This window comes from Prionailurus bengalensis, chromosome E2 (genome assembly GCF_016509475.1).
Source record: "Prionailurus bengalensis isolate Pbe53 chromosome E2, Fcat_Pben_1.1_paternal_pri, whole genome shotgun sequence".
NCBI classification, from domain to species: domain Eukaryota; kingdom Metazoa; phylum Chordata; class Mammalia; order Carnivora; family Felidae; genus Prionailurus; species Prionailurus bengalensis.
In genome coordinates, this window is record NC_057352.1 from 49,551,325 (window position 1) to 49,564,424 (window position 13,100).

Below are 13,100 nucleotides of genomic sequence, written 5' to 3' on the forward strand. Positions count from 1 at the left end.
GAGTGAAGGAAAAAAGCCACCGTCTCGGCATTCAAGGAGCTCAACCATAGGAGCCAAAAGATTTGAAAGAGTCAGACTGAGAAGAAAATAAGCAATAAAAATACAGTGTGATAAATCTGATACCAGATGCATGCAGAAGATATTATGGGAATACAAAGGAAGAATACAGCTCAGTGAATGTGGAGGAAGGGCAGGTGTGGGAAGCAAAGACCAAGTTATACTGGGCTTGATCCCCAAGAATAAGAAGGAATTTTGTCAGGTGGGAGATTGGGGTTCTAGGAGTACAAAGCTAGAGAGCACAGAGAGTGCAATAATAACTTCTGGGGACATCCACAGTTCAGAACGGCTACAGTTGAGGGATGAAAGCTGGGGCTGGCAGGTTGCAGGCAGGGGTCAGATCACACTGTGTATTAGAGCTCACATTAAAGAATGCGTATTTTACCTTACAAGAAATGGGAAGCTAATCAACAATTTTAACCAGAGAACTCAAAAGCTTAACTCTGGCCACAGTGCAGAGAAGGGCAAGACGAGGCGAGGGTAGCAGACCAGTTAAAAGCCATGTACTGCTGGCTGGGAGAAGATGCGATGTATCTGAGGTATTTGGGATAATGACAAGTTTTGGGTGTGGAGGGTGAAGCAAAAAGCTTCCTTCACAGTCAAGCTCCTTGAAAAGTATAGCTCATTTTATCCACTTCCTCTTCCATTCATCTTACAACTTTTAAATCTTGTTTAGTTGAATAAGTAGTTAAAAAATAAAAACAAACAGTTTCCAGACAAGTCCTTTTCTGAAGTCCTACCAACTCCCCAGAGACAAATATTTCAAATTCCTTTTGCTGATTTTTTTTTTTTTTTACAGAAATTACCTCTACAATTTTAAACTACCTAATTAACTGCTATTTCTTGATTTGTTAGTTTTAGATACTCTGTAATATTCTATAAAATTTTATATGGTAAAAGAGAAGGAATGAACTTTTATATGCTTCTTCCTGATCCCAATTCTCCCAATATAATTAAATCATAATGTCAGATGGTGAGTATTTACATTAGTGATGCTATACAAAAGTATACATGCTGAGCTATATAGAACATTATTATTTCATTCCTTCCACTTATAGTCTGTCACAGAGTTAACAGTCATTTATTTCATGGGCCTATTTTTCTCCATGGTCATTACCAATTAATCCCCAATCTCTAACTGGAAAAGTAGAGAGTTTGGTTCTAGAAAGGACTATGAGGCAGAGTAAAAATGTGAAGTCAGCAGTTGGAGCGTGGAGTTCTGTGGAAAGGAGTAGGCTAGATAAAAGACAGGAACCACACACTGTCACCAGAGAACACAGGTGACAGGACAGGAACCAGACAGGAACCACACACTGTCATCAATTGCGCCAGGGAAACCCTGGTGGCAGTCTGCTTAGTCATCTGTGTGTTCTCTCCAGATAACAGCTCAGGTGTGAGAAGAAAAGACTCACAATGGGCACAGGGAGGAGCCCTGGCTTAGAAGACTCATGCCCCGTGGGAACCACTATCTCTTATAACAACCCTCTGGGCAAAGCTTTCAGGGTCTCTGCAAGGGACACACTCAGGTATGAGTCACCGCATCAGGGAAGCCCCAACTATGGCACCCCTATCGAGTAATTACAATTCACTTACAGTTCTTTCGGGTCCAAACAGAATGTACCATTTAGGATCATTTTCATCATGACCTATACTGCCTTGAAGCTTAGTCAGCATTTTACTACTACCAGACCACCAGAGATCTGAGTTACATAGTGAGTAGAATTCAAATTCTCATGAGGAAAGGGAAAGGGTTTTATTAACCTTTCACTCACAGGACTATTAAAATAAGCTGCTATAAACATTCTTGAAATGACACACAAACATTCCTGTTGAGTTAATAAATATCTGGAAGTGAAATGGTTGTATCATGTATTATGCCTATGTTCAGCTTTAGTACGTAAATGCTAAGCAGCTTCAAAAGTAGTTATACTAATTTACATTATCACTATCAATGCATGAAAATTTCCTTATTCCATAGTCACATCAATACTTGGTACTGATACCATCAGTCTTTGCAATTCTGGCAATTTATCTAATGGTGAATCACTGAGGTTTTAATTTCCATTTCCCTGATTACTAATGAGGTTGAGTCCCTTTTCATGTATTTATAGGTCATTCAACCATCATCTTTAGGAAATGGATGTTCGACTATCTTACCCATTTTTCTTTTTTTTCCTTTTTTAAAGATTTATGTATCTAAGTAATCTCTACACTCAATGTGGGGCTCGAACTCATGAATTTGGAGATCAAGAGTCGCATGCTCTTCCAACTGAGCCAGGCAGGTACCTTCCTTTTTCCTTTTTTTTTTTAAATGGCTTATCTCAAATTTATCCATCCAATAGTTATGTTGTATCTTATCTTATGGCATAATTTCTATTTTAAAAGTCACTTAAATTAAAAAGAAAAAACAAACTGAACCACCAAAAAACAGTTCACTCATTTCTCTCATCCTTTGTCCCACTCCCCTAACAACCACCAATCTGTTCTCTGTAACTATGAGCTTAGTTTATTTAATTTTTAAATTTATTTAGATTCAGCACAGAAGAGGGAGCATCCAGTGTTTTTGTTTTTGTTCTTTTTAAAAAAAAAATCCATACAAACATTTATTCTATTCCTGCCCAAGGGTGGAGGAGAAGGGGTCAGGGCACTACTGGGGCTACAGGCCTTTGCAGACAGGCCTTGGGGGAGGGTGGGGCTCCTGCAGGAACAGTCCAGAGGCCAGTAGGCCTTGTGGGGCAGGGTCTGGAAAGCGAGACCCTGAGGGCTGACACTGGAGCCGGCTTGGCTCCCAGAGGTCACAGAGTCCAGGTGGGTTTGGGGGGTACCAGTTCCCCGGCTCTGGCCCAGGCCAGGATGGACTCTCAGTCTTGGTGGCTGCTGAGGTGCCAGGTCCCCCAACTCCCCGCCAACAAGAGGGAAGGCAGCGCCCGGGTCTTCCTCCTCTGGGTGAAGACGACAACTGTGCAAGTCCCTGGGTTCAAATTACAAATAATAAAAACAATATAAAATTTAAAAAAAATTTAATATTTGAGACAGAGATAGCGCACGAGCGGGGGAGGAGCAGAGAGAGAAGGAGACACAGAACCCTAAGCAAGATCCAGGCTCTGAGCTGTCAGCACAAAGCCCAACATGGGGCTCAAACCCACAAACCATGAGATCATGACCCTAGCCAAAGCTGGATGCTTAACTGACTGAGCCACCCAGGCACCCCAACAATATAAAAATTTAAAAGACAGCCCCTGTCCCAAACACCCACAACAAACACCCTGCCTGGCCTGATCCCCACCTCCAGCAGGAAAGAGGAGGCAGGGACAGGAGGCCTCGCCAGGCACTCAGCAGAGCTCACTGGGTTTCACTTTAACATAACGTTAAAAAAAAAAAACCACAACAAAAAAACCCATAATGTTTAGCATTATTTCACTTTAGCATAATGCCTTTCAAAGGTCCCACCATGTTGTCACAAATGGCAAGATTTCATACTTTTTTATAGCTGAATAATATTCCACTGTATATATATCACAATTTCTTTATTCATTCATCCATCAATGGACACTTAAGTTGTTTCCATGTCTTGGCTACTGTAATGCCGTAATGAACATAAAGGTACACATATCTTTTCAAGTCAGTGTTTTCATTTTCTTGGAATAAACACCCAAAAGTGAAATTACTGGATCGTATGGTAGCTCTATTTTTAATTTTTTGAGGAACTCTATGCTATTTTCCATAGTGACTGCACCAATTTACATTCCCCCCAACAGTGCATGGGGATTCCCTTTGCTCCACATCCTCACCAGCACTTGGTATTTGTAGTCTTTTTGATAACAGCCATTCTGACAGGTGTGACTGTAATCTCTAATTACTGACTGGTATTATTTTTTCCTTAAATGTTTATTCAAAAACACAAAACAAAAACAAAACAATAAATCCATCTGGTCCTGGAGTAAGATTTTTACCTCCAGATTCATTTTTTAAAAGTAAATACAGGTTACTCAGATTTTCTACTTCTTCCTGTGTTAGTTTTGGTTAAGTTTGTTTTTTTAGGAATTTGTCCATTGGGTAAACATTTTCAAATGCATTGGCCTAAAAACTGTTCATAACTAATCTTATCTCTTGCTTGACAACACTAACTCATTCCAGAACTCCCTATTAGGTGGAAAGTTGTTTAATTTTTAAAATTTGTTCCATTAACTTTAATGGGAAAAATTATAATGCATCCTATTCCGACCCAAAAGTGTATTACTTTGCTAGTACTGCCATCAAAATACCACAGACTTGGTGTCTTAAACAACAGTGGTTTATTTTCTCACAACTCTGGAGTCTGGAGGTCTGAGATCAAGGTGTTGGCAGTACTGATTTCTTCTGAGACTTCTCTCCTTGGCTTGTAGATGGCCATCATCTTTTTGTATCTTCACATGGTCTTCCCTCTGTGTCTATGTCCTAACCTTCTCTTTTTATAAGGACATCAATTCTCCTGTTTTCTGTATACTATTTGGCCCCTATTCAGTAGTGTCAAATCCTTCCTAACCTCCAAAGCCTTTTGGGGTTCTAGGGCACAGATAAGCTGCTTTCTGGGATTTCCCCTATGGCAGATATTTTATTCCCAATCTTATGCTTTATAAATAATGCCACAACAAATATTATCTTATAGACACACCTGAATCCATTCTTTTAAGTATAACTGTACATAAATTCTTAGAAGTAAAAATGCTAGGCCAAAGAATATACACATTTTAAGTTGACTGCTTTATAAAGAAGTTTTTCATATTTATATTCCTATCCATAGGCTAGAGAGGTGTTTAGCCACTTTTTCTTTTATACCTCAAGGGACCTAAAGTCTCTGTAGAAACTACTCAACCTTTCCATTATGGCGTGGAAGGCAACCAAAGACAGTATATGTAACTGAATGTGCGTGGGAGCATTCCCATAAAACCTTATGTGTAACAGTGGTTTGGATTTGGCCAATGGGTAGCAGTTTGCTGATTAGTGGGCTAGAGAGCTCAAATCCCCATATTCCCATCAATACTGTGTATTTATTAATTTTTTTATATTTGCTAATCAGATGGGTGAAAACAATGCACTCATTTGTCTTTTAATTTTCACACTTTTAACTATAAGAGAGAATCAACTTTTTCATTATTTACTGGACATCTTTTTCTTTACCTGTGAATAGTATATAAATATCTGTTGCCTGTGTCTATTAACAGCGCTTTCTATTAAAGAATATAGGCCTTTTTATCGGTGTTGCAAATACTTTTTCATAATATACCGAACATTTTTGAAGGAAAAATAAAATCTTTTGAGTTTGTTTAATGCAATCAAATTTACCAATCTTTTTTTACAAATATAGTTCTTAATGTTCTGTCATGTTTTAAAACACCTTCCTCGTGTTCATGTTTTCTTCTAGTACTCCTGTGGTTTTATTTTTACTTTGAATCTCTGACCTATCTACACATTCTTTAGAATAAGCAGTTAGCCTGCTTCTCTGCTCTTACATCTGCCCTCCAAACTGCCTTCTACACTGTGACAGTGATTTCTTCCAGCACTGTCAGATATAGGACTACTCACTCCTCTTTTAAGACCCAACTCAAGTCTCATTTCCACTTTTAAGTCTTTCTTGACATCAATCCGCCCGGAGCAAAATTCACTTTTCTTTCCGCTAACTCTAATACAGGCCTCTGTCTTCAAGGTATTCACTTGTAGGTGCCTGTAGTTTCTATCACAGTGTACGGTACATAGTATGTGACTATTATGACTGAATAAAACAACTTTAAAATATGGAATTCTAAAGTTGTAAACTTGATAAGCAGAGAAACAATTATTTTCATATGGTAGCTATAACTGAAGTAAAATTTAAACTTAAGTACGTAAATATTATTTGACAAAACCTGCTGGTTTCTAGAATGGAAGGGTATTTGCAGATTTACCATGATCCTTAAATAAGGCTGATCATCGTGGTTGAGATGGAGGGAATCTAAGAAGACATAATATTTCTCAGAATAACAGGAAAAGCATCCTGAACCTGTCACACATATAAAGCATATACAGTGAACTCTGGAAAATCCATACTTACATGATTGCAGTCTGAAGAAATCTCATTTTCAGGCTAAAAGGGGGGGGAAAAAAAGACAATGTTAAAAAAAAACAACTCAAGTTTTCAAACACCACCAAAATAAACTCAAAACAAGAAATGTGAATATTTAACTGAATATGCTTCTTCAATTTAAGAAGGAAATTGGGGCTTATATATCTTTTAGATAGCTGGGGAGAAATATACCAGAAAAGGAGATGAGACATAACCCCTTTGTAATCAATGGTTTGATCTGAAAATAGGGTCAGGGGAGAATAAAGTACTAAAGAAACAAAGCTATAGGGACATCAGGATCCTTACAGAACACTTCATAATTCTGAAAGCTAAAGAAAATCAGGCACAATACAGGTGTCCTTTCTAAAGTTAGATATCTTAAAAAAACAACACAAAACAAAACAGACTTATTAAAGAGGGCAGGGGCACCTGGGTGGTTCAGTCGGTTAAGCATCCAACTGTGGATCAGGTCATGACTTTGCAGTTTGTGAGTTTGAGCCCCGCATCAGGCTCTGTGCTGACAACTCAGAGCCTGGAGCATGCTTCCGATTCTGTGATTCCCTCTCTCTGCTCCCCTACCCCGATCACTGTCTGCCTCTGTCTCTGTCTCTCTCTCAAAAATAAATACATATTAAGAAAAAAATTTTTAAAGAGGACAAAGAAGGTCCATCAAATGATTTAAAAACTAGTCTTATGCCACCACTAGGTGAAGTGAGGTCATGGGTACATAGGACCTCTATGTAACTTCTTAGGAGCCTATAATCTTGCAAGTATATCATTTAAAATAGAAAGTTTTTTAAAAAAATAGAAATTATATATATAGTCCCATGACTATATGTGCTCTGCAAAGCCAGGTACATGTACCAGAAGTAAAATGAACTTTCTATTCCATAATTTAAAAAGTAAGCTAGGTTATGCTTAATGTTACATAACGGCAATATACATATTTAGTTTCCTTGTTCATGCCTTTAAAAAAGATACAATTGTAAGACAATACCATTTCATTTGAGTTTCCATAGCATTCCAATCTGTTCAAAGGAAGGGAATTCTGTGCACCTTCTATGAAATATCACCAAAGCAGGTCCTAAAAGATGCCATTTTCAAAATAAAAAGATTCTTTCTATTCACGGATAGAGATAAGGCAATAAACAGTAAATTTTAACAAGTTAAGCAGCCACAACTAGCATCAATCACTTCAGAAAGAAAAAGTTTTCTAGGGAACTACTAATTCCACTATAGAATTTAATAGGCATTGACACTAATATAAAAACTTGTTTTTGTACTTATTCATAAAATATTATAACTGACTTTAATTAGGTGTGCCTGGGTAGCTCAGTCGGTTAAGCGTACAACTCTTGGTTTTGGCTTAGGTCATGATCTCACTGGGATTGAGCCCCGAGGTGTGCTGTCAGCGCAGAGCCTGCTTGGGGGTCTCCATCTCCCTCTCTCTCTGACCCTCATCTCCACGTACATACACTCCCTCTCAAAATCAATAGACACACACACACAAAAGGAAAAGTGACTTTAATTAGATTCCTAGGTAATCATAAAATTACAACATACCATCTTTGGACTGTTCCCCCACTTGTCTACATAAAAACAGGTAATGCCTTTTGGGGGGGGGCTTTCTAGTCTCAGAAATCAGCCTCTATACTATGACTGAAACTAGCTTAACTCTGCTCCCTCCACTTCAATCCCAAGTGCTTGTCTTACATCTCTTAACAGTTTATTATTAGCAAGAAAGCTTTATTTTGTTTAGGCAGCTTTCTGCCTTATCCTGTTTTAATCTATCCCTTAAATATTTTCCAATCAATCAGCAATTCTTGCTCTTTCTCAAACAAAACACAAAGCCAATGAGTAACACTATCATTTCAACTAGTATTCATTTCTACTACACAATAACTTTGGATTAAAGGGGCATTCTTGAGGGGGGCCAGCCAGCTGGCTCAGTTAGTAAAGCATACGACTCTTTATCTCAGGGGGGTGTGAGTTCATGCCCCATGTTGAGCGCGCAGCTTACTTTAAAAAAGGAGCATTCTTTTTTAAAAAAAAAATTTTTTCTTTTAACGTTTATTTATTTTTGAGACAGAGAGAGAGAGAGAGAGCATGAACAGGGGAGGGTCAGAGAAAGAGGGAGACATAGAATCTGAAACAGGCTCCAGGCTCTGAGCTGTCAGCACAGAGCCCGACGCGGGGCTCAAACCCACGGACCGTGAAATCATGACCTGAGCCGAAGTCAGACGCTCAACCGACTAAGCCACCCAGGCGCCCCTAAAAAAGGAGAATTCTTGAAAGAAATCCAGAGCATTGGAGCATTTTCAAAATAATTTATTTAAATAATATGCAAGTTGCTCATGGAAAAAGTGTTATGTTTACAGTTCACAGGACCTATATGAGCAAATTGACAGTTTTAATGGCTTGCTTCCCTACATTGGTAGACTGGATTATTTCCCCTAGTTTTTTACTCCTCTTTAATAGCATCTGATATCCACAACCTTTGCTCTGTAACTCTGCACAGCCTCCTGCTGCGCAATGAGTATACACCCTGCTCCACTGATATAAGGCTAGGCTACTACTGACTTGCTTTGGCCAATGGGATTTTAAATAGACACAATAGAAGAGATTTTATTTACTTTTTAAAATGTTTATTCATTTTTTGAGTGAGAGAAAGAGAAAGAGAGCATGAGCAAGGGAGGGGCAGAGTGAGGGAAACAGAATCCAAAGCAGGCTCCAGGCTCTGAGATGTCAGGACAGAGCCTGCTGGCAAGCGGGGCTCAAACTCAGGAACTAGGAGATCATGACCTGAGCCAAAGTCAGACGCTTAACCGACTGAGCCACCCAAGCGCCCCAACAGAAGAAGTTTTAAACGTGCTTTTCACTCTCACACTCCTGCCATTTCCCAAGAGAAGAACACGTCCAGGCAGCTACTAGTACAAGGAAAAGAGACATGTGCAGCAGACTTAAACCCTACCTATAGCCCAGAGCAGAGCCATCCTAAATGACTTGCAGAGCCACGGGCAAGAAAAGTAAGTATCTGTCATTATGAGAACTTGAAATTGAGGGAGATTGTTATGAAGAAAAAAAATGAGTAATATACCTATCAAGCAAATGGAATAATAAAAATCTGAAATCCATTAAGCCACAATTGATAATAGCTACAATCTAATTTAGTGAATTATGTTAGTAAATACAGAGTACTATAGCCTTTTATGAAAGAAACACGTGAGCCACGGAGACACAAATGAACTGCACATTGGGAGCCCAGTGTTTCGTTTTCGTCTCTTTTGTCATCTTAATTTGCAATAGGCAATAAACTTATTTTTCTTTTTAGATTTAGTATCTCTTCCAAGAAAGAGAAGATGACAACATAGGAATGCTATAAGAACCAGGTTATGATTTGGGCACATGGGTGGCTCAGTCAGTTGAGCACCCGACTCTGGCTTAGGTCATGATCTCTCAGTCCTTGAGTTCAGGCCCCACATGGGGCTCTATGTTAACAGCTTAAAGCCTGGAGCCTACTTCAGATTCTGTCTGTCTGTCTGTCTCTCTCTCTCTGCCCCTCCTCCACTCATGCTCTGTCTCTCTCTCTCTCAAAAATAAACATTAAAAAAAAAAAGAACCAGGTTATGATGTTAGGCCATTGAGACTAACAGAACTAAACAGCTATGAAGATTTTCTATGTATAATTGCAAATAATTTCAGAAATTTAAAAAGGTCTGTAGAATCAAAGGTCATAGAAATGGTTCAGAGGAAGTGAACAGAGACCTATATGCAAAATATAAAAAATAAAGTAGTATACCCAAACAGTGGGAACATGAATGCCAGCACAAAGTAACTCCAGAGGAAGTATAAAAAGAAAATGCTATGGTTTAGCACGACCATTTGATAAGACTCTACAAGGCAAAAATATCAGGGACCAAAAACAGATGTGGGTACAGATGCAGGTTTGATTCTCAGACTGTACCACTCCCATGATGTCCCAATCAAATCACTTCATCAGACATAGTATGTATCTACTTCTGCAAAACTATAAATGCAGATAGGCTTGATTACCTTTAACCTAAGAAGATGAATCGCATAGAGAATAAAACCCAGAATTACTAAGGTAGAATAAGGCTGAGGATTTTTTGTTTACTTTGTTATCAATGAAATAATACTCTGAAATGATCCCAAGAAATGAAGCAACAAGTAAATACTGGATAATTATGATGGACCCAAAATTGTGTGAGGGATTGTTGTGGGATACAGAAGAAAGATAAGACACTGTCTCTAACCTCAGGTGGTTTACAATCCAGTTGAAGAGATAAAATGGTGAAGTCATGCAATTAAGCAAGAACTGGGACTTGAGCTAGGCCTGAAAGATGAGACAAAGGAATGATTTCCATGGAATACGCAGGGTAGGTGATCCCCTAGAGCTCAAGAAGAAAATAAGAGAATCTCTCTTTACTTTTTTAATGTTTTATTTATTTTTGAGAGAGAGAGCAAGTGGGAGAGGGGCAGAGAGAGAAAGAGACTGAGGAACCGAAGCAGGCTCCATGCTGTCAGTGCAGAGCCCCACGCAGGACTCAAACCCATGAACCCGCGAGACCGTGATCTGAGCTGAAATCAAGAGTCAGGTGCCCAATCGACTTAGCCAATCAGGAGCCCAGAGAACCTCTTCTTAAAAAAAAATCATCTTTTAATTTACATTTTAAGGTTTTATAATGCATATATTAGAATACTTAAGGAGCACCTGGGTGGTTCAGTCAGTTAAGCATCCAACTTCAGCTAAGGTCATGATTTTGCGGTTTGTGGGTTCGAGTTCCATGTCAGGCTCTGTGCCGACAGCTCAGAACCTGGAGCCTGCTTTGGATTCTGTGTCTCCCTCTCTCTCTGCCCCTTCCCTGTTCGTGCTCTATCTCTCTCTCTCTCAAAAATAAAATTTTAAAAATTAAAAAAAAAGAATTAATATTTTATAAGTAACTATAAAATATTGTGGTATATGTAGTAATTTTTTCAAATGATAAAGAAGAACATGATCAAAATAGAGGATTAAGAACTGAAACCTTCCTTGTAACCAGTTTAGGAGTCCTATCCTCACTCTCTCCCCATTAAATCAGAGGCAAAGAGTAGGCTCCTAGCCTGTGGAACTATCAAATGAGAAGCTGAGCTTTGCTATATTATTAGCTGCTCTCCATCATTCTAGAGACAGAACGGTGGACTTCAAAAGAAGTGTCTCTGGGGTGCTGCGGTGGCTCAGTGGGTTAAGCATCACACTCTTAATTTCTGTTCAGGTCACTATCTCTTTGTTACAAGTTCGAGCCCTGCATCGGGCTCTGCCTTTGACAGTGTGGAGCCTGCTTGGGATTCTCTGTCTCTGTCTCTTTGCCCCTCCCCAACTTGTACATGTACTCTCACATGGGCACTCTCTCTCACAAAAATAAATAAACATTAAAAACAAAAGAAGAAATAAGTGTCTCTTCCATCAAGTGTTTCCTCATGGAAAATAAATAATTGTCCTCTTGGCAATGGATCTGGGAGGAGAAAAATTTATGATAAGCCTCATAAATAGCTGTTAATTTAATGACCAAACTTTGTAGAAGAGACTGCTGAAATTACATATGTTAGTATCAATAAAAAAAATTTATGAACAGAGGAAAGAGAAAAGGAGAGTGTGACACATCCCCTCAACCCAACACCGCAGTGACTGAAACAGAGAAAGAGCTCAAATAATGCTGAATGAACAATGTGGCAATAACACCATAAAGGAGATAAGCACTGAGTGCTTGGAGACATCGGCCTGACTCCAATAAAGAATGTCATGGATAGCAGGAAAAGGTAAAAGTGTCACTTAACTGAGCTAGATGTCAAATTCATTTCTGACATGATGGACTGCAAGATAAATGGTTTTGTGTCCAATTTTACAGATGAAGATCTCAAAATCCAGAAAAACTGAGTAATGCGTTCAAAGTACACTTCTAGGAGACAGCACAACAGGAATTTAAATAATGCTAATAAATGGCAACTAATGCTCACTGTGATGCTTTCAGCGTGATGCCTCCCAAAAAAGGCTCCGTAAGGTCAGGTTGAGCACAATGACCGGTGGGGGATGGGGTGGAGGGTCTTCAGGAGGTGCAAGAAAAAGAAAGGCAGACAGCATGAATAAACAGAACAAGTACTCTAGAATGATCTGACAGCCACATGATGAATTTACATGCAGGAAGCACAGGTAAGTGAAGACTGGAGTAATTAGACCAACTATGAATCCAGAGTAGCCCTATGGTAACTAGAGCAAATTATAAAAAAAAACTTTGCTTAGTTCACTTGGCCTTTCTAAATCAATGATTTAAATGTTTTGGGTATTACTGTACTCCAGTCTCCTTGTTGGGTAAGCAAAAGATGATGTAGTTCACTTTAAGGCTTAAAACTACTTGTCCTTCCTCTAAGCTCTGTGAATTCAAAATGGGTTTTAACTAAAGGGATACAATGACAGAAAAAAGACAACGGATTCATGAAAATATTCAGCTATAGAAGCTGTGTGATTTTGGTGTGTCACTTAACTTCTCCAGACCCCTGAGGACAGAACAGGGATTTCTTCACCTAGGATCATGAACTGACTTTAGGGGTGAGACTCTCTTGAAACTGAATACAAACTTTTGTGCGGAAGTATATTTTTCTGAGAATTCATAGCTGTCATGGTAAATCTCACAAAGAACCATAAGGCACCAAAAAATTAAGAAACAGTGGTCTAAGATGGTTGATATTCTTTGCAGCTGTAGGAGGCTATAAGATGTGAGATGTGGAAAATAGAAATAGAAGTATTTATTGATTTCCATGTCTTTTAATGTGGGTAATTTGCATATTATGACTACAGTTTCCCAGTGCTTCATCTTAATCATTCTCTGCTGGCCAAAGCACAACAGGTTTCAGAATAAACTACTGAAAAGCCTGTCTGAATATTCTCAATTAAATCAACCATCAC

At 38.8% G+C, this 13,100-nt stretch overlaps 1 protein-coding gene across 2 annotated transcripts in view; it reads right to left on the reverse strand.

Moving 5' to 3' along the window:
* Nucleotides 1-13,100, reverse strand: part of GLG1 (golgi glycoprotein 1) — a 150,549-nt gene that overhangs the window by 55,673 nt on the left and 81,776 nt on the right. For both annotated transcript variants that reach the window (XM_043599673.1, XM_043599672.1), the window contains exon 2: nt 6,128-6,160. In XM_043599673.1, coding sequence (XP_043455608.1) covers nt 6,128-6,160 — 33 coding nt within the window. The remainder of the gene's footprint in view (nt 1-6,127; nt 6,161-13,100) is intronic.